Here is a 22457-nt window from a genome sequence, read left to right on the forward strand (position 1 = left end):
CTTTGCTAGTACTCCAACCTCTCACTGTCATGCTGCTGTGTGAGGGCTGGAGTGCTAAGTGAGGATATACAAGTGAGCGGACCAACAGAAATCCCAAGGCAGTCGGAGGATAAACGTGATCCATGAGTGCTTCACCTGTCCAGCAGGTAGGAGTTGCTTTTATCTTTTAACAGACCATTGTAACTCGTGATTCCCTGACCAGGACTGAGACTACAAACCAGCGTCTATCGTTACCTCGGATGCAGATGCGCGTTTGGTTGAAGGTATAAATCCGCTCAACCTTTCACAGCGAGGACTCGGTGGTACTGGGATTTCAGTATTAACAGCTAAAACGTTGCAGTAGGTGTTGTAGTTGGTGATGCGACATACAAAATCACCTGACGGGGCAGTTCTGTGTTAAATTAACTGTGAAATACTGTACAATAAACACAGGCGTCAGATGAATAGTGGGTGCTGCTGACAGGGCAAATGGGTCCCCACCTCCACTCAGAAATGTGTTTCTTTTTTTTTTTTAAATTGTTCCAAGACTGGCATGCCGTTCGCTGTGCAGAATGTGATACCAGATATCAAATATTGCAATGAAAACAATAAATCATAAATGTATAAATGTAGAGTTTTCTCCAATTTGGTTGAATGGATCACTTGAAGCGACACAGAAGAGAGGGTGAAAGTGGTAGCAAAGGTTGAAACAGCCACAGCTCACAGACGCAATAACAGTAAAGACAATTACATACAATACAAACGCTTGTAAATCGGACTTTACTAGTTTCTAATGAAACGCGATGAACACGATGGAGTAAATTTTGGGCTGAGCGGACATTTACAGGCCTAGAAGGTCAGATTTTGTCTCACAAAACAAACTGCAAAGCTGCCCCAAGATAAAACGAATGCAGTATAAAACCACAGCTCAGCACCACAGCCAGGTGAGTGTCTCCCCGGGCGCCGATGAGGACGTTGTTGCTCGCAGCACGAACACACAGCCATCAAAGTCTGACTATCTAGCCTGAACACCAGCAGGACCCTGCAACTGAAGCAGCTAATCAGAATTTGCATTTATCGCACCGCTGATACCTGACATTCACTACTGCGACAGGCCTGTCGTCCGCCTCTATTTAACACCTTATTTTTTGAAGCGTCAAATACAGAGAGGGGCACTATGTTGACCGCCAGCCCACACAAAATACCTCGAGTGACAAAGACAAGCTTCCTCAATGACCTTTAAGTTGGTAACCAGGACAACTCAGGGTGATGAATGAGTGGAATAAAGGAGACTCCTGGAAGAGGGGGGGGGGGGGGGTGTGAGGCACGAAAAAGGAGGAAAGATCATTAAACATCTCCCATAACAACAAGTTAGTCTACCAAAGAGGGAAAAACTCGACTTCACCAAAACAATCCTTCATTTAATATTTAGATGACAGTGGTAAAGAGCTAACACTTAGCTCCAAATTCTGGATAAAGATCCTGACTCACATCAACCGCATTGTCAGACCACCTCCCTCAGTTCAAATTCTAGAATCTGTCTTCATCAACTAATTTATCTCTACGGTTATGCATTCAGAGTGAAAAAAAAAACCCAAAACAGTCGATGATGTCATGGCAGCTCAGTACTCCAGCCTCCTCTCATGGTGATAAATGAACTGCATAACTGTCAGCTGCCCCATAAGACCGGAGATGTTGCTTGTTGACATGAAAAAAACAGCGAGGAAACCTGACTTGTGCAGATGCAACTCAACCGATGAGACGTTCAATATCCCCACCGTCTCGGAGCTCACGCCAGACGATGGGCGGAGGAGGAAAACCTTCACGTGCGTGCAGGACAATGACCTCCCGGCTCAGATAACACTGATCAATGAGAGTCAATGGTGGTGGAAAGGACTCGAATGTGGGCTAATGGTGCCCCCCTGTCATCTGTAATTGGGAATCAATAGAGCTGATTGTTTTAATGGGTGGTCAGTGGTGCTGACTGGATACAATGAGGATCAATTGACTGGTTCCAGGAAATGGCTGATTGTTTCTGTTCAAGATGAACGGAGTTCCGATTGGTTTTTCTTCCAGGGGTGATGAGCTCACAGTGGTTAAAATCATTCAGGCAATGATCTCACCAGTGCAGATGAACCATAGTCTGGCTACAGGTACCGCGCCACATTTGCTGTACAATTCATTCATTCTTTGTTCTTTCTTGTATTCATGAACTGTTTGCCCTGATGCTGGTCAGGGGATTAATCCAGGGTCTTCTCTTTCCAGATATTTTAGGCTGCCTAATTGAGGTTTAAATCAAAGATTTATAAGCTTGCCAAGTAAGGGGTAAGGGGGTAGGTGATGTTCCTCTTACTTGGCTGTCCTCGTTCCTGTTAGGGCTCGTTAGGCTACTAATTTATTCTAATTTGTCTTCCAGTCTCTTAATTTTAGACATAAGAAAGTGCAGGGGAGGAATATGACCAGCAGGGGGAGCACTAGATGCTGTGCAGTCAGGCAGTGTTGCCCTGTGAAGGTACACACAAGTATAATCTGGATGTGTTTGAGCACTGCGGAGCAGCCTAAAACCACTTGTCCTAGTTTGAAAGAGAAAAAAAAAAAAGTTGAATGTTGAAGACCATCATCTGTTCCTGCTGTAACTTGAGACCATGAAGGTGCACGCGTCTATTCGTCGTCTTTGTGTGTGCATGTGTGTTTATTTCCACGTCTCAACAAGTTCAGCAATAATAAAACAACAAGAAACACAAACAGGTGTCTGATTCATGAAAGGTTTCGTCTGTTTAGTTCAGTTGCCAAAAAAATAAATAAAAACCAATCCCAGAAAAAAGGTTAAACTAAACTAACCTGTCTCAATGACAGCGTTCTCTCTCCAGTCTGTTGCATGTATTTTTGATATTATTTCACCGTTTGTGTGGTTTAAACTGTCAGTTCATATTAAGATGCTCTGACATCACGAGTCTTAGTCAATCTTGTCTGGCTGCGGTGATGTGACACACAACTACCTTTGGCATGTCTTGACAACACATAACATCAGTCTGAGAACCTTTTTAGCAAGCGAACTTTATCTCATTAGACCCTTCCTGTTAACATGAGCTCTCAGTCTGCTTCGGTCTCCAGTCACAGGTATCATGTGGATGATATTTGTAACGCTGCCTTCGCTGTTGGCTCTCAATCTCGGCATGCAATTCTGATGCAATGCAAGTGGAATCTAGTATTTTAGGTTGGTGTGTGTGTGTGTGTGTGTGTGTGTGTGTGTGTGTGTCAAGGGGGGATATCCATGCAAACAAAATAACACTTGGTGGAACTTTGTTTTTCAATGAGCATCCATTTTTTTTCCCAGTATCAGAGAAAAGAAACTGCACTTTACATCAAAGTAAAAAAATGTAAGTCATATTTATTACAGACACGTCGTTGTTTGGCTTTCCACATTTAAGCTTAGCAACTTCATTTACTATGATAGAAAAGATCAAATTATGCAGGATATTATTTTTCCCTTTTCTGTTTTCAAACATTGAAAAAGGAGGCTTTTTGAAATGTTTTCATTCAGTAATACAGGAAGGAGAATTAAAACACAAACTTTTTTAGAAGAACATCCAGAAATGTAATGGTTTCAGTGGGGGATTAGCATGCAACAGAAGAGTGGGCTAATGGCTTTGGCATGGGTCCGCTTTCTGCTGGTGTCCTTGGCGTGTATGTGTTGGAGAGCAGCTACAGAGTTAGGAATCAAGGTAACAGAACCTTCTTTACGGTGTGTGGGAGGAGATCAATTTTACAGTGGATGGATCAGGTCAAGGCTGGTAGCTGCTCAGAGAACGTGTGCACACGCACTGTTAACCCTGATTGAGTCGGTAAACCATTAAGTGACGGGGTGGTGACTGTGAGTGGAACGAGCAGGAGCAGCCTCACCCACACAGTGGAGAAGTCCAAATCCCGAGTGCTGCTTGCAGTAAAGAAAGCAGAGCGTTTCAACTCATTTGGGTCTAAGATAATACAAGAAATGGAGAGGAAAACTATAATTTGCTCAGAGTCCAAAAGAGTTGCGGTTCAGTTGTGAGGATGACCTTGAATTGACATCAAGCCTCTGATCCTTGATATTTCAAGCTGGCGTAGCACTAATTTTGTTATTGATTTACTGTGAGTACTGTAAACCAGTAATGTACTGGTAATTAATGATAATACCAGTGAAATGTCTCATCGTGCACCTACAGAGAAAACTGTTAAATCTCAAACTAATGATTTGTTATGTAACAACGCAGTTTTAGAATGCTGCTGAGAAAATTGCAGCATTGCAGCAGATAGTTGAGGGCTTCTCGAAAGATTTTCCCATCGTCAAGAATGTTTTTAGAATGTTCCAAGATATTTCAGACTTCTGATGGTTGCCTCCACTCTGTAGTGAATCAATGGTCTGAGCTGGGCTGAAGTGGAGCAAAAAGTTCAGACTATACATGGGGGGGGGGGGGGGGCAGTCAAGTTGCCAATTCACAGTTCCTGCAAACGCAAACCTGTCGAGGCATCAAATATCAAAAGTTCTTGACACAGAGGCTGCATTAATGCATGCCATTTTTTTTCCCCATGTGTTGTTTTTTGTAATCAATTCTTTTACATAGCAGGCCAGTTTTAATAAAGCGAAAAAAATCCCATATTTATATATATATACATATATATATATACACATATATATGTATGTGTATATATATGTATATATACATATATACACATATATATGTATGTGTATATATATGTATATATACATATATACACATATATACATACATATATACATACATATATACACATACATATATACACATACATATATACACATACATATATACATACATATATATATATATATACATACATACATATATTTTTTTTTCTCTCACTTTTTTTGGCACAGCTACTAAATTCATCAACCAATCAAAACATCCTGTCAAAACAACAGCAAGGGCGGACCTGACAGCCTGTCAGATGCTGATCCGTGTCTACAGAGGTACAGAGGAGGACGCGCCTCCGAAGACACCAATGCAGCGCATTGCTTTTGTTTTTGTAAGTGTACACGTTATAGTATTTTTAACATGATATGATGGTAAGGGTGAGGGAGGAAGGTAGTTTAAAGAAGGACACCAACATACATGTGTAGGACAAGAGCATTTTGTAGTGTCTGTATTTCTCACTGGTATCCAATGTGATAGCATCTCCAGGAACTACGGAATTGTAGTAGCTAGCTTGTTTTATCACCTGGCAGTTCCATTACACCAGCCTACCTCTTAAAACAGAGATCTGACAGCCGTTGGGATCGTCATCTAATGGACTCTTCTCTGTCTTAATGCTTGTAGCATTCAGCAGTAAGACCAGTGTAAACAAAAGGCCCTTCATTTCTGGTATCAAAATCCATCTATCAGCTGTTCATCTCTGTCGCTCTTAGTAGCTGGCTTGCTAGCTGTATAATCTATGTTACCAACACTGTTACCAAGTATGCCTGCTGTATTATGTTCCAGCCAAAACATACATCAGCCATAAAGAACACAAATTACAGTGTACTGTGCCGACTTAACCCTGAAGCTGGAGGTCAAAGAGAGCTACAGTGCAGGGCGCAGACTCACCCAGCCAATGGTGGATATTATCGAGAGGATATTATGGGGGAGTTAAAGCCAGAGGATTGGCTTTTTGAAATGGTTTGACCTCAAAATCTTTCACTTCTACTGGAATAGTTTCTTTCTGCTCATATGGTGCTCTGCTTCTGCTAACCCAGGCCCATCCAGGTTCATCCACTCCTGCCAACCAGGGATTCCTTATTCAAGTCCATTTGTTGTACATATTTTGGACATGTCTTTTTGTAATAATAAACCTTTACACATTCGCCTTAATAGTGCCTTTTAACTGGCAAGTTCCTGTCGACAGACAGCAAGAGAACAAAAAAAATTGTTTTCAAGACACTACAGATTAATGGATATTTAGGTTTGCAGCCTTAGGAGATACGTAATGGATGCCCAGAGGGCCTCAAGTAGTTTATCTTAATATATTTCTGCCTTAAAGCTACAATTTTGATACTTTGAATGGCAGTTTTTGCTCTCACATAATAACATTACACAGTTGCTGAACAAACAACATCCATCCATCTTCACAGGATGAAACAGAGTTTTGAGCTCTGTGCATACAAATTTTAAACAAACATTCATAACGCCCTGAATTAATACAGTACATGTAATTCTAGTAGCGTAGTGAGAGCTACGCTGGTCCGGGGGTAGAGTCACACAGTTTGGAAGTTGGGACCGCATTTAATATAAATATGCAAGATAAGTGAGCGAAGAAATTGGAGTGCAGACATTTCAGAGGCACAAAGGAGAAAAGTTCAAGATGACGCAGAGGAATTCTGTTCAAGCAATAGCATCTGGATGCAAGTATTTAGTTTTCTGTAGGAGCAGAACAAATCTGAACACCAGCATAAAAAATATGCCTGCAAAAGAAGGAATCTGAGGGAAAACATTATCAAAATCTGTATGCGAAATCAAATTAAGAGGCCGCGCTTTTGAGGCTGATGAAGATCAGTGACAAGAGTTGAAGTCTCTGTCCTAATGACAACTGACCATGCTGTTCGATTGAGGGGTCGGAACAGAGACAGTAGAAAGTATTGGTTTTGTAGACAAAATTAAGTGTCAACTGACCTACTTTTTACTTCCATTTATGAGTGAACAACAAACGTTACCATCACCTGCTATCAGTCAGTGAAATCGGCAAGGATGACCTCATCTACATGAATACGCATGCATTTAGCACCTGCGTGCCTAGGAAACTAACAAGATGGAGCCCAAGTCTTAAAAACATTGCTCCATAATCCTTCTAATAGCCAAAGGCTCCACCCGATACCACCAGATATTTAACTAAAATAAAACTTAGGAACGCTGACTCGCTTCACAAGCTGCAAGCTGATTTAATCATTCAGATAATACAGTGAAAAAGAACAAAACGGTAGGAAAATAACAAATTGGCCAGATTTGGCAGTCAATTCTTAAAACGTGAGGCTGATCATCTCAGAGGCTGTCACTGCTGAATAAAGAGCTGGTTTGAAAACGTGATGAAGCAGGTGCAATATTTGACTGTTCCAGTCACTGACCAGTAAGTGGGATAACATTTTAGAAGAGTTAGAGTATGGACACTAGGCAGGCAGGAGAGTGCTGAGACAAACAGAGGAGGAGAACCACATGCCTGCCAACCTGCTGCCAGCCAGCAGTCCTAAGTGGGGCAACCCTGGTAAACATTATTAAGGCTGACTGAGTTTGAGCCAGAATGTCCCGTTAGAGGCATTTGCCTGAAAAATACTTGGCAATGTCTCGTCTCTGTGTGTGCGTGAGAGAGAATTGTGGGTTGTTCAGACACCACTGACATTAGTTGACTTGAGGCCAGGGGAAAGGAGACAGCAGCGTGTGTCGTGACTTAACTGCTCTCATTATCGCCATTGTCAGACGGAGGTAGAAAACACACACACACACACACACACACACACACACACACACACACACACACACACACACCTACTCAAGGGGAAAGAGTCTCTAGGCTATGAATGAGTGTGCCAAAGATCGTGAACTCTCATCTGCCTTGCTGCGTTTTTTCTTGTCTCAGATCTTGGCTCAACCCAATAATTTAATGGTGAGGTCCTCTTCCCAATATCTGTTCTGTCATTCTGGGCCTCTGGACAGAGAAGATCAAATGAAAAGCCGATGATCATTCTGACTTCATGAGGTTAAAAGGAACTAATGAAAACTCCCCAGCAATTGTGTGAGGTGCTTTAATCTTTCCTTCCTGTCGCTGCAAACAAGTGCAGTAAAAGAACACAGGGACAGCCAAGACAGCTCCATCCGTCTTCCAGGCAGATATGCTTGGGTATCAAGTCAAGAGGGAAGTTGAGAATGTCACACTTTATTTTCAAAAGATGCCAAAATAAAAAAATACTTAAAGTTCCTACTAATTTCAAGACATTATTTTCTGAGACATTCTGAGTGACGATCTCGTGGTATGAGGGACAACGCTTGTGTCGTACACTGCTATCTAACTTCTACGTAAGTCTGATTCAAAGATGTGCAACCTGTTGAAAATGTGCTTGCAGCACTTTGAAATCCTGTCCATGAATATGAGACACCCTTGGCGTAACCCAAGTCTGGATGTCTGTTTTACTTAGTGCTGAAAAGACGGACGCCCCACACACACACCATGGTTACAGAGGCTGGTCGGCATGTAGCAACAGTCCTTCACACTGCCAGCAGCACCAGCAGCAGGACACAGTCATATTCCTTCTCCGAGTCTGGGTTCTAGCACTCTGGCATAAGCTTCACGGGAAGCTGAGCAGTGCGATCCCCCTATAATTGGAACATACCCTTAGTTCCCCCTTTTAAAAAACCACCCCATTCTGCCAGGCCACAGGCACTGACCCTGACCTTCATGTAACAATGCCAAGAGCCTCCTGAATTACCTCAAAGACCTCCATGGGGGAGGCAGGCAATGGATGACAGAGGGGCCGGTCTCAGAATTTTATTTGATTTTTACATCTATGCGCACACATTTCTTCGTTTTATTTTTAAATAGATGGTATGTGATTACAGTACTTCTCCATGACAACCATCAGCTTCCCTTAATCTGAGAAGCTGTCTGTGATTGCTGAGAGACACAATGACATGACATTTACAAAGCACATACTAATGCCAGGCACGGGCCCATCTGTTTTACCAACACTTGCTGTTATGACAAGAGCCCTTTTGATTTTATTTTCCCAAAAAGGCTCCTTTAATTGGCATCAGCTGAAAGCTCATTAAAAACACACAACAAACAGTTGTTGTTGTGCACTCTGAGTGGCCTTGTTTAACCTCTTTGAGTGGCAACCTACATTTCTCTTTGTCCTCGTGTTCACCTGCCGCCTTCAATGTTCCTTATTCTCCTGTTCCCTCAGGAAACGCATTCCCTTGGTAAGAGCAATAAAAAGGTGAATCGAAAACAAGGGTATCCAAAGAAACACGGCTGTCAATCTTCCAACCACTCATCTCAACCCCTCCCTGATTCTCTGTTCAGATGGATAAAAGGCAAGAGTGGAGAGAGAAGAAGGAGAGACGACACAGGCGAGGAGACCTCACCCGTGATGACATGTTGTTTCTGCTCAGTATTCTGGAGGGAGAGCTACAGGTAGGACTGGCAGGCTGGGGAAAGTTGTGGGGCAGGGAGGGGGTCTGTTGCTACATGCGAGATGTTCACTGACACGATCTGGTCCCTCCTCACAGTAGTCATGTTGGTTATACAGTAAAGTCAGTCAACGCAAAACTACAAACTCAATAAATCCACAAGATTTAACCATCAACAGCCCTACTAAATACCCCATTACATTGCTTTTCAACAATTTTTTTTTTTAGATGTTTAGTTCCTATTAAAACATTGTGTCTGTATCTAAACGTGGAGCTCATAAGACACATAAACCCACTGAAGATGACACTGTGACCACAGCTGAAGCAACGATGACATTCCGAAGTCAAAGCGAGCTGTCTTTTGACTTGTTTGCAACACCAGGCCAGAGACGAGTTCATCACAGTGCTGAAATCAGAGAAGACAGATTCATCTCTACTGGAGGCCCACTATGGTTTCAGCAGACTGAAGGTACTCCATGCCCTGCAGAGAGATTCCCTACAGATGCAGCAGGACCACCTACAGGACGAATGTAAAACACCAATTGCTGACGTAAGAGGAAACTCGACTCCATATGGCCTGAGTAATTTCATTTAATGAGGCGAATGCATTTCAAACTGACAAAAGCTCATCAATTAGTGCCGTATCATTGCAAAATTGGTAATTTTGCACTACAGGTGTTGAATCCATTTGATCAATTCATCTATAATCATTACGCATCTGTCCGTAGCCCAACAGCTCTCATCAGAATCATTTCCTTTCACAAGAAAGTAATTCCAGTCACATTATAGGTACAATACTCTTTGATAGCGAATGTGACCTTTGCTGGGAATTCCAGATATTATCAGTCGTGCGACACTAAACAGACCCATGAGCCAGCGAAAGGGTTTTCCAGAAAACACCTCATGTTGCCACATTTCTATAAAATACAGGCACTGACTGGCATCCACTCAGTCACTGCCCCATGTTGTTTCACGTTTTTATTTTTTTGCAGCTGAATAATTTGATCGAGGCCCAGAAGCAGTCATCTGAACGGATGCATAGGCAATTTGTGGAGATCTCCAACTCTCATAGCGACGCCCTACACAGGCTAGAAGAGCAAGAGAGAGGCCATCTGGCTTTTGTCCACAGAAGCAACTATCTTACCACTCTACTGGAAGAGGACAGAGAGAGGTTGGTCAACCAAACCCCAAATGTTTATATTGTGTCAATACCTCTGCAAAAGCAGCATTATATCTCCCATTGCAGCTAGAATTGTAAAAACATCCATCTGTGATTTAAAAAAAAGAGAGGCGAAGCAAGCCAGATCTGTGCTGTGTGATGTCCACTTGTGCAGACTTAGATTCCTAGTCTGTGTTGGTCTGTAGTGCTCTTCATGGCTGAGTGAGAGAGCCAAGACTATGTTGGTTGCAGCATTTCTACCAGACGGCATATGTGACCTGTACTTAATAGTTACTGCTCTCAGACACAGTCCATTGCATCCAGGACTTGGTTCGACTTTGTGGCAAGCTTGGCTCGGTTCAAACTCCCTTGTGAAAACATAAATATGCACTCACATACAATTACACATCGTCTAAATTGGCACTCTTCTCCTCCCCCCTCCCCAAAAAACCAAAAAAACAGTACCCCACAGCACAGGATGGAGCCCTCTTCAAAACCAAGTAAATGGGTCGAGGATTGCTGGCGGGTAGAGAGATTCCCCAAAAAGAGAGAACACTGAGATGTGGCCTGTGGCTGTAGCCAGTTCTGACATGGAGACGGTCACTGGTACTCTGCTATTTGAGGCCCACAGCAAGTCTGTTCTCCTGGTTCTCTCGACTCAGTTCAACTGACTCTGGCTGTGCACGGACTGAACCTGCACTTGGATTGCAGCCATGGGGAGAGACTAGTTGTCTGCATTTGCGGGCTGATGTGTGCAAACACTTCACTGATCTACTACAGACACACGCACGGAATTAAGAACATAACAAAGTCATGCCACGAGAAAGATTATGTTTCCTAGTTTGCTCTCTATTCAAATACAATGTGGGAACCCTAAATATGCACATATAAAGGCTTTGTGGTTGGCCAAATGATGATTAATACATGGGTAGACAGCATGTCTCTGGTGCAGTGTAAACCTTGTATGGCTCATACATTCTTGACTTCTGCAACAGAGGATTTTTGTCTCTCCACCCATGATATGAAACCATCGATAAAAACGCTGCATTTCAGCTCGTAACGTGCGATGACACATCGACCTGTTCGTTCCACCTTTTTCCAACTGGCCAAAAAAACCTGTCAACACCTGCAATCTGCAATTGGAACCATTTTAATTGGTAATCACTCCAGTGTAAAGTGGCCCCACCATGTTAATTAAAACAAAAGTGAATGTGGTCATTTGTAGCCCACTTCCTGCACTTGCAATGTCAGCCGTACGCTTGACTGCTAGTCGGGGCTCCACCATCAACAGCACACAAACAGACTTCTGCAAATTTCAGTCATTTTATCCACAAATTCAAGTCGTGTGATTTGAAGCAACACACTCATGTCAATCAGTTGGTGCTGAGCTTGAAAAGCAGACTTGAGCAGAAGATACAAAAGAGTAACCACGCAGGCCGCGTCACTGTCCTTGATGCTGCTTTTACTTTGGCTACTTAAAGAGTATACAAGCCCAAGAGACCAAACTGGTATAACTGGGATCGATTAGCTGTTTAAAGAGGGATTTAGGCTGGTGTACGCCTGCATGTACATGGCTGTGCGCAACGGAAAAAGGGTATATGAATAAGCTTGGTGCCAAGAGTGCCACTTAGCCTGGCTTCAGATCAGCAACACCTCACTCCCCATTTGCCTGAAGAAGTGGCTGCGCACGGCACCATGTGCAGAGCACATGACCTGTTTTAACAGTCAACTGTTCAGTGAATTCCAGTCAATGCATAAAATCACTTTTACCATAGTATGCTCCACATTGCATGTCAAAGCCCGATTACATCTGCACATCACAATGCTACAATCTGGTGGTTCCAACCTCAGCGATCAGAACATGCTTAAGCTTGTGTGTGTGTGTGTGTGTTTCTTTTTGGTCTGTCACAATGCTGACAGCATCTCAGCATTAAACACACACACATGTTCAACACTCAAAAGCCATCCATGCTCTCATCTGCCTGCTCCAGCTCTGAATCACAAACACTTCACAGGCTCGACCCTGCCTCCCCACAAACCTCTTTTAAACTGCACCATGTTTTCACTCAGCAACTGATGTCTCTGATTCTGATCAATACATTATCAGTGCAGTGCTACAGATGTAGAAAAGGAATGCAGTAAATGAGGGGGGAAAAAAAACGACTACTTTCTGGATTGTTTAAATGTGGACAGCATGGGTTATGACGGACACTTTTTTTTTTTTTAGAACTGGGAAATCAAACCTCAAACCATCTTTCATCACTCTTTAAAGAGCAATAGGAAACATATTAAGTTTCTCACTTTTATCTTTCCGTGTTACAGTTTGAATCACCAGTCACAAATCAGATCAGCTGTTGCTCATAAACAATAATTCCATGATAGCAAAAAACAAAACAAACAAAAAAACCTCAATGAAGAAAAAATTACACTTCTGAATGAAAACAGGAAAACATGGCAACAGAGAAGAGAAAGGTTGTCTCACATAAGGGCCATATTACATATCAGCAATGCTTGGGGGTTTTCTTGGAAATGTCTTTGAGGGATCGGCTCATGCTTGTAATTGAGGATGTCCAACGCACCAGGCCCTCCTCTATGGGAAACAGGACCTCATGAACTCTGGTTGGGGAGTTGTTCTGTGGATAAGAAGGAGGAGACCCTCTTATACTCAACATGAGAAATATATCTCCAATAACCCTTCACTTATAAAAAGAGTTGAAAGTTGGAAAAATCTTGTGGGTTGTTTTGTTAAACATTCACTACACTGATCTGTAACCACCAAGGTCCGTAGATGATATGTGTGAAAGGGTAAGACGAATGTCCTGATGTTTAAAGAGTAGCATATTACCATGGTTTCCTTCAATACAAGACAACTACAGCGGTGTTGGCTGAAAATGTCTTGATTATGGGTTTTTTATTGAGGGGGGGGGGGGACAAGTATCAGTTTCGAGTGTGAAGAGAGGATTTGGAGCCAGCGCTTCTTGTGGTTCAACAGGTTGAGGGTCAGCAGGAAAGACATTGATCAAATGTCAAAACAGAAATGAGGCTTCCCTGGGCCACAATGAGTACATTGAGACATTAAACGGTATTAATTCCAACAAAAACTGGAAAAAAAGAGAGGTCACTCGAAAACGTTTGATGGGTGGTGTAAAATGTGTCGATTCAGCTCCGAGAGAGTTATAGAGACCATGTTTCCACATTTCCTTGGTTTCTTTTCTGTTACACAAATATTTAGCACTGTCGCCCGAGCTTCCATTTGACTGCTATGGAAAGAAGAAAAAAAAAGAAGATACAAACAATCTGCACGGGTTAGACTCTTCATGCCTGGTGTGAAAAGGCTGGTGAACATAGAGCAAATGTCTGAATAGTGAAGTTTGAAGTGCATCTTGTTTTGCAAATATTTGCGTGATGACACAAAGTCACGGGGGAAATAGTTCTAATCTAATAGAGACTAGATGGGCTTTCTTCAAAAATACATAAAAAAAATAATTGATAGATATAATATCCCAGTGAAATCTGGAACTGAGGGCCATAATGCAAGTAATGGCTCCCAGAAGAGAACATGCGTCACACAGATGATCTAGCAAGCCAAAATATTTATTAGGCCTCCCTTCTTTTTCCATTATCATTTTGTATTCCAGTTGTTACAGACAAAGCTCAGAGGGAAACTGGTGAAAGCATTATTCATCAATTGCTGCTCAGCTGGGCACAAACAGTAGATTGAGCAGACATGAGTAACGCCACAGAAGAGCGGAGGGGCTCAGAAATTAATGATACCAAGACACAGGAAGAAATTGCAGGCACAGAAAAACATTTACCATTCATACTACAAAGTAAGGAGAAAGCGTGAGGAATTAAATGACAGTGGGATAAGGAAATATTTAAAAAAAGAGAGTGCGGAAGGAAGAGAGAGAAAAAGAGAATGAGAGAGAGACATATGGATGTAATTGTGGGCTGATGAAGTGATGATGTCATCTCACAGTCAGGTTATCAGGCCCCAGGCAAAGCAGCTACAACACACGAAGTATGTCGCTTTTTAAAACATATGTGAGCTACACACATGCACACGCACGCACACGCAAGAACACACACATGCACACACACACACACACTATAATACAGTTCACATGCTTCTAGATGAGCTGGAGTTCCTCGGACATGCCAACACATTCTGTCCTTCCCATTAGCCTCTTTGGCATTGCTACACAATGACCTCATCTGGAATGGGCTGGACTCCAGTAAAAACACTCATGCGCTAACACAAACACACACAGCCATGTTTCCATCACTTCAGAGGACATTATATTGACTTAATGTTCAGTCCTGACTACTTACCCTAATTCTAACTTTAAACATTACACGCCTATAACCCCAAACCAAATCTTCACCCCCAAAAAGTAATGATTTAAATCAGAGGAAAATGATCTCCACCTCCAAGAGATAGGACCCTCCTCATAATGTGACCTGTATAAACAGAGTTATGTCCCCACAACATAAGGAATAAATGGCCTACATACACTCAGACACACAGCAGTAGAGCCATATATGGATTTGCTGATGATGTCATGGCTGCCACTGACTGCGAATGAGACTCCGTGTGCAGAGTACTTCTCATAATGTTTGGTTTTCCGGATGGAATGTCCACATCACTGGGATCTCCGGGAAAGGGAGAGGTGAAAGACTAGAGACAATTTATTCTCTGAGGATTTTTTTAAGACAGAGGCCAGGAGTTCACCACAGGTAGGAACAATCAAAAGACTTGTGAACGCTGGAACGACACAAATGTGCATGCTTGTCATTTAAAAACTTAGTTTGAAGCTGCAAGATGAGCTGACACAGACTTGCCAACTCCAGCTTCCTGCACAAACTGAACAGTTATGATTCTAAGTTGATATTCAATAACCTAAGTGCACTTCAAATTAATTTAAATTGTAGATCAACAGAAACTCATTTAAGTTTCAGAATTGAAGCGCAACACACACACACAAAAAACCCCTACGGCATTTAATTATACTTTTTGTCAATTGCTTTGCAATTCTTTGCATTTGACTTAACATTATTGATGTGAATACTCTCACACCTAAAAGTGAACTGATGCAGAAAATTTTTAAGGTTGAGGAAACATGATTTCTCAAGCTTTACTGTGTTTATCCTTGATACCTTTGCAAGACTGGGAAAGGGAAGCTGACATCTGCACCTTTTCTTTTACAAATATTACAGAGTCAGTCCATCAATCAAGACTCGGTTAACGCATGTATTTGAGTAGAAGACAGTTTAGAATTCAATCCCACCCAACCTTATACACCAAGTGTATTTTAGAAGTAAAACTACACAGAATTACAAATGGTAGAGATGCTCAAGATGTCAATATGTAAACCCTGTTTGTTTAAAATGCCATGACACATGAGGCAGATTCATGTTCACAGCTTGAAAGATCTGACTGGCAAATCAGTAGCAACTGTCTAGTTACTAATTATCCAAAAGAATAACTGTAATTTGGGCCTGTTTTAGTATAGAGACACAGGAAAACACATGCTATATGGAGATGGGTCGATATTAGGGTTCGCCACTGTGGTGTACAAGCTTTAAATGGCTGGTAAACCAGCTGACTGGCATTTGTCATAATGACAAGTTGTGGCAAATTAAAAAGCAGCCTCCAACAGCAGCCAGTGCTAACAGCATCACGGCTCTCCAACTTGTATTGCATCAGTACAGTCGAGCAATAGACTACGTGGCATTTAAAAATTATCGCTCAGCAAGAAAGTTTGAAGCGACAAAATATTTTTCTAAAAGAGCAGCTCATTGATGTCTGCCGAATGATCCACTCTGCCTCTCCTCCACTATCTGTACGAAGGAGAGGTGTGCCTCTCCCTCATGGGGAAGTTCTGTCAGCCATCTTCTTTGGAAAGTCTTGATGTCATTCTGGTTTGTCCAAAAAGATGCTGTCGAATTAGTGTTGGACTATGTTATGAATAACTGGAGGTGCAGCAATAACTTTGAGGACAAACCTCCCTGGGAGAGGAGGAGTACAACACCTCGAGCTAAATGTTGGTACAGGCCTAACCCTAAACCCTAACCCTAAACCCTAACCCGAGTTCAGCTTATTACAAACTGGTTTTGAAATGTTTTTTCACAAGCCTTAGCCTAATGACAGTGAACATAGTATGGAGGTCAAAAATGACAACACGCTGAATACTGCAATGCCATACTGCCCAGTAGTAATGGAAAAAAAAACAACACAATTAACAAGGGCCGGTGAGAGCTCACTTTAAGTGCGCTTCACTTGCATTAGCACGACACAAAATATACTGTGTGTTTTAATACATTTGTTCATTGCTGGTTTGTATCTGGGGAAAACTGAGGAGTGACAGCATTTAGTAAATGTAGCCTGTCTGTAATTACTTAAGGAACAAGGGGAATTCTTGCCTTTCTTAGCTGGAAATGGGGTGATGTCGAGGTGTATCCACAGTGCACAGGAGGAGGGTGATTGGATGCAGTGTTAGGGGTACTCGAGGGTAAAGAGACTTCTTAATTAACAAAACACTCCCTGCCAAGGGACCATCTGCCATGCTTGTCAAAACATTCTTAAGCATGTTTCCTCGAGAAATACGCACAAAAAACATGGATGGCAACATGACTTGGGTTCAGCAGGTAGATACGCACACAGAGAAATATCAAACTCGTGGTTGTGGTGGAGATGCAGTATTAATGTAACAATACACCATTAGCTATACGTATAGATTTAAGTTGAAGAATCAAAAATCAAATACTGATTTATACTGTCTATCTTGGGTATACCTTTAATTTGACATTTCCATTTCAGGCACATCTGCTTTGCCATTATTGCAGCTTTATTTCATCATTCAGCCATTGTTTATACCCTTTATCCTATTCAGGGTCCTGGGGGACTGGAACCTACCCTAGTTGTCATTAGACGAGAGACGTGGGGCAGGATGCCAGTCCATCCCAGGACTGGCTTATGGAGACAGATACAATTAACCTAACTTGGTTTATTTTATTCTTTTTCAAAAACATAGGCTTTTAATTCAATCAAATTTTACAAGCTGACTTGATAATATGAACTGCTTGGGTTGCGGGGATAATTATTGTTTCCTATCAACCACAGTGCCCTGAGTCAGACTTGTGATATTGGCAAAATACTGAATTGTACTTTAAAGAATCTATATGAATCCTATTGTAATTACATATGCAGGTTACACCCCTAGCATTTAAGAGCCATGGCAAAATGTGACCTATTGGTATCTAGAATAAAAGCTTTGTCTGACATGAGCTTTTCTTCTCTCTCTACAGGCTCAAACTCCTAATTGTGAAAGAAAGACAATACCGGGAGCTCAAGGAGAAGATAAGTGAAAGAGAAGTATCAACTTTAAAAGAGGAGCTGGACAAGCTCAAGGCTTTTGCGCTGCTGGTAGTAAAGGAACAGCAGTGTGTGAGTGAGCTGTTAGAGGAGCAGAGGTGTCATGTCAAAGAACTGACTGCCATCGCTGACCACATCAAGCAAGAGGTCGATGCTGCTTATCCCACAGCAGAAACCGAGGGGCTCAAATCATTGCATCCGAAAGTGGAGCTACATGCTCAAGTCTGCAACTCCCACCAAACCTCTCATACCATGACAGCTAAACTCGCTGACGGGGGTGCTACAAATCAGCGGCTGAGACAGCAGCTAGTGTTCCTTGGCCATCAGTTTGATGATCTGGATGGGACACAGAGTGTCCCGAGGAAGATTGACAAGGAATTTAGAGAGTTCAATGAGCAGGAAACTGGGCCGCCAAGCTTGCTGTCAGAGGTGGAGATACTCAAGAGAAGGCTGGTGGAAATGGAGGGAAAAGATGAGGAGCTTATACGTATGAGAGACCACTGCTGGGAGCTGGATCGCAGACTAGCCAGGGAGATCAAACACTACTGTGGGCTGAAGGTTGAGGTGGATCAGCTCAATGGGAGAATCAGTGAATTAGATAGAATAGAGGAGGCGCTGGGCAAGAGCAAACAAGAGTGTGGTGTTCTGAAGAGCACCTTGGAGAGAGAGAGAGATGTAGGCAAAATGCTGACCGGTGAGGTAGACAAGCTGAAGGTCAGGGTGAGAGAGCTAGAGGATATGGAAGGCCAACTGGGGCAAAGCGAAGCAGCAATTAGACATGACTTGGCCAAGCTCAGGTCACTGACTGTTGTGTTGATGGAGGATAGAGAGACCATGGCCGAGAGGCTTCGACAGGCTGAGGAAAAACTTAGTAGGAGGGAGGGCAAGAAAAACGAGCAAAGCAATTTGACAGAACAAACACTGGCAGAGAGATTGATAGAGGAGAGGCAGAAGGCACTGAGGTGCAAGGAAGATTTAGAAGAAAGGATCATGGGCATAGCAAAGGAGAAGGATAACCTTCAAGCAAGACTAGCAACAGAGGAGGAAAAGAATGAAGAGCTACAGGGTAAAATAACCATGATGAAGAAAAGGTTACAGGTCTTGGAAAATTGGAAAGAAAAAGAGGAGAAGTACACACGCAGTTCTGCCCCCAACAGCACGAACCATCAGTGCCAAACTGAGGAAAAAAAAGTCAAAGAACTGACACGGGAACTTGATAGGCTGCATAAAAGACTTCAGGAAAAGGAGAAGTTGGAGAAAGAACTAATGAAGGTGGAGGAGGACTTTGTGTCTCTGGAAAGGAGGTTTAAGGATGAACAGGCGAAATCCAAAGCTCTAACAAAAGAACTAGAAGTAGCTAAAAAGGAGCTTTCTGGATATCAGCAGGCAGAAAAGCAGGAGGTCAATCAGGAGCATGTTCTTCTGTGTCGTCTTCAGAAGGAGCAGGTGAAGTCGAGACTGTTAGGAAGAGAGGTAGAAACCCTGAAGGAGAAACTCCAGGAGCTGATGGGAACAGAGGAATCCATCTGCATGGTCCAGACCAATCACTCCATGCTCGAGGGGAAGCTGACCCAACAGGAAGCCAGGAATCGAGAGCTGGCCAGAGAGATGAGGGAGCTCAGCAGTGAGCTAGACAGATATAGACGGATCAAGACATCTGGTGCAAATGGAGAGCATGTTGCAGACATTTATCACTCCACCAAAGAGGTGCAAACTGAGCCAGCAGGCAACCTGCCTCCTGACTACAACTGCCAGCTTCCCTCAATGAATAATGAGAAATTAGATGATGAAGAGGATCCAAACCACAATGTACAAGTCATCAACCGAAGAGGCTCAAATCTTGTCAACAACCTTAACAGCCTCAACAGTGCAAATAGCACTGAAAGGCAAAACAGCAGCCACTCAGCCGGTAGCATAAACATGCACCAAAGAGTTAATGGGGAGGTGATGATGTTAACGCACACACCAGGGCAGCCACTGCACATCAAAGTAACGCCGCATCACATTCTCAACACGGCCACACTGGAAATTAGTGGCTCCTCTGCAGACACAGCCACATCCTACACCAGTACAGCTGTCATCCCAGCAAGTGGAGCGCCACCTAACCAAAGAATTACCATCATACAGAATTCAGCTCTGCCCGCAGTTAATGCAAAAACCCCTCCTTCAAGTCCTGACCGCACCATCTCCCCACTTAGCGGAACACCCGTCTCTCAGATGTTGAGTCTGAATTCGCCACGCTCTGTGACGGCCAACCACAACAACTCCCCCATTCAGATTTTAACAGTCAGCACCTGTTCTCCAGAGTCAAATCACATCGCGAATCAGACCGCCTTCTGCAAGACTCCTGAACGGCAGAACAGCTGGCAACATTTGAGATCCAATGGCACTGACACAAGTCCCAATATCATCACCACAGAGGACAATAAGATCCACATCCACCTGGGGAGCCCGTATCCCCAGTCACACAGCATCCCGGAGACTGTTGGACCCTACTATCTTCGACACGAGCAAAGGACGCAGGTACTTGCTAATGGCTGCCACGTTCAAGGGGTTGGAAAGATCACCAGTAGCATCACTATATCTCCTGCAACTTCTCCAGTCTCTCACTCCTCTATATAAGACCAGGTGGCTTCTGTGGTGAGGTGACAACTCTGAAGATACTACGTTAGGTAGTAACGGGCCGCATTCCTGCAACACACAATTAATACAACATCTCTTATGGGAAGAGACAGAAGTGTTTGTCATCCAAGAACCTTTGTACAGTAGACTTGACCTGGTTAATGTATCTTTAGACTTCAAAACTCATCACTTGTATGTGTGTATTGCCTGTACTGCAAAACAGACATCAGCCCAACCAAATGTATGATGTGCACAGCTTTCAGCTTTGTAAATGCTTCTTTGTACCAGCATTAAAAAGTGATTGGTTTTTTTTATTCACTTTAACTATTTCTCAGAGAGTTTTTGCAGAGCTATTGCTTAACAGTTTGACTGCTACAATGCGACTGAGACAATGTCAAAAAGATTTAGAAATAGGCAGACTCCTGGTTGGATGGGTGTTTTTACAGGGAACTCTGTGTGCATTCCTTTGTTTTATTATATTCATGGGGTCTGAAAATGAACTGGGAACTGTTCAAGGGTAAAAACCTGGTTTAAGGGTTGGATTTAGATTAGGGTTAGGCATGTCTCCACAAATGTGTGAGTATAAAACCTCCAACTATGGAAAAGTCAGCTCATGTTAGTTTGACACAATAAGACCTGAAATACCTGGAGGAGGGGTTACTCTGTTATTATGGTAACAGACGGCAAAAATCCTTTGCTACTTTGTTTGGAAATCATTAACTTGCTTTGTTGTTTTCAGAGCCTGAACATACTTGTGCTTGATAGCCGATTTGTAATTAAATTTAAACTTTTCCATAAAGCTGTTGACTTGTCTGGTCTTTCTTCATTTACTGTCAAGAAAATAATTGGTAAGGCATAAGTGCTCTGTCCTGTTTGTTCGCCACATCCGTAGTTATAGCAGTCAATGCATGTACGGTATAAATGTTGGTTTATTATTGCATCATTTTACTCCAGCTTCAGTTGTAAAGGGTTGTCTTGAATTTCTGTATTAATTTTTCCATTTCTACATCATTCTATGTGAATTTTGAAATAAATGACCAGTGACTGAGCTCTGAGAAGAGATCTATTCGGAATTTTAAATCAAAAGACAACTGTGGGCAATGTTGATAATGGAAAATAAAGAGATGTAACAAATGACATCTATAAATGTAGCTGCAAGCAATGTAGAAGGGGCCAAGCAGTCCAGCAGGGCACAGTCGCCATGGCAACTTGATTAGATTATCTTAAAGGCACGGATGTAAGCTCTGATAGCAAGTTTTTAGTCCGCTGACCAAAAAAATGTTGGCTTATTCCAGCTCACTGCAGTGGTCAAATGATGTGGAGTTGTTTGCACATCCTCAGGGAGGAGTCCAAAGTCCCGATGCCCTGCTTGGTGTCAACTGATCAAAGCGTGGCTGAGATATGCTTTCATAGGTGCCCTCACCTTTTGTACCATAACAGGGTGTTAGTCACTATTTTCATTAAGGCATCAGCTGCATCAAAATAAGCATCATACCACATCATACAGATCAGTAGAACCCTTTTGCTGAGGGAAGGGGGGGGGGGGGTCCCAATTAGAATAAGTTAAGTGCGTGGCAGATGACGTGTGTGTGTGGCAGAGTGAGATAAAATGTCGTTGGATACATTACAATGACAAAAGTAATCCCTGCTGACGGCGGCCGAAATGACAAGAGGAATCTAACCACAAGCTTGTGCTGAAATAGGGCTCACATTCTGTTGTATTTATGGATTCAGGCATGATGATGAAAGTCACCAAAACAGTAGAAGTTGTGTTTCATCATGGTAGAAGCACACAAATGCTACAATTTTATATAATCTTTTTAAACATTGCCTTAAATCGCTACATGCCGAAGTTGTAAAGGCCCAAAGAAGGTGGACAGCAAAACCCTGCTGCCTGACCACACAGACGCCACCAACATGCAGGTGAGAGCAAACAAGCCGTCCAGGGTGAATCCCGCCTCTCGCCACATGTCAGCTGTGATAGGATCCAACCCCCCCCCCCCACCGCGACATTTAACAGATAAGCAGTATAAAAAATGGATGGAGGCACGGAAAACCCAGAGAGAATCATGATCTTTTAAAGAGCTATGTTAGAGTTATTCATATGGTAATGAATGGTAAATCTGTAGTGGTTATTGGATAATTACAAAGT

At 42.7% G+C, this 22457-nt stretch overlaps 2 protein-coding genes across 2 annotated transcripts in view; one reads left to right on the forward strand and one right to left on the reverse strand.

Annotated features, from left to right (window-relative positions):
* The window catches only part of cmss1 (cms1 ribosomal small subunit homolog), a 29300-nt gene that overhangs the window by 4709 nt on the left and 2134 nt on the right, over positions 1-22457 (reverse strand). The gene's annotated exons all lie outside the window — the stretch shown is intronic.
* LOC147252154 (filamin A-interacting protein 1-like) lies at positions 88-21012 on the forward strand. The gene is made up of 5 exons (XM_086221244.1): positions 88-146; positions 9043-9153; positions 9532-9699; positions 10142-10320; positions 17617-21012. Exons 1-5 carry the CDS (start codon positions 123-125, stop codon positions 20303-20305), a joined length of 3171 nt encoding a protein of 1056 aa, XP_086077370.1. The 5' UTR covers positions 88-122; the 3' UTR covers positions 20306-21012.

This window comes from Aulostomus chinensis, chromosome 12 (genome assembly GCF_037954235.1).
Source record: "Aulostomus chinensis isolate RoL2024-O1b breed Wild chromosome 12, RoL_Achi_v1.0, whole genome shotgun sequence".
NCBI lineage: Eukaryota > Metazoa > Chordata > Actinopteri > Syngnathiformes > Aulostomidae > Aulostomus > Aulostomus chinensis.

Coding starts and splice junctions, on each gene's coding strand:
- LOC147252154 (XM_086221244.1), top strand. CDS start 123: ATGAGTGCTTCACCTGTCCAGCAG. Junction 9,154..9,531: donor TTCTGGAGGGAGAGCTACAG/GTAGGACTGGCA, acceptor TTGCAACACCAG/GCCAGAGACGAGTTCATCAC. Junction 9,700..10,141: donor GTAAAACACCAATTGCTGAC/GTAAGAGGAAAC, acceptor ATTTTTTTGCAG/CTGAATAATTTGATCGAGGC.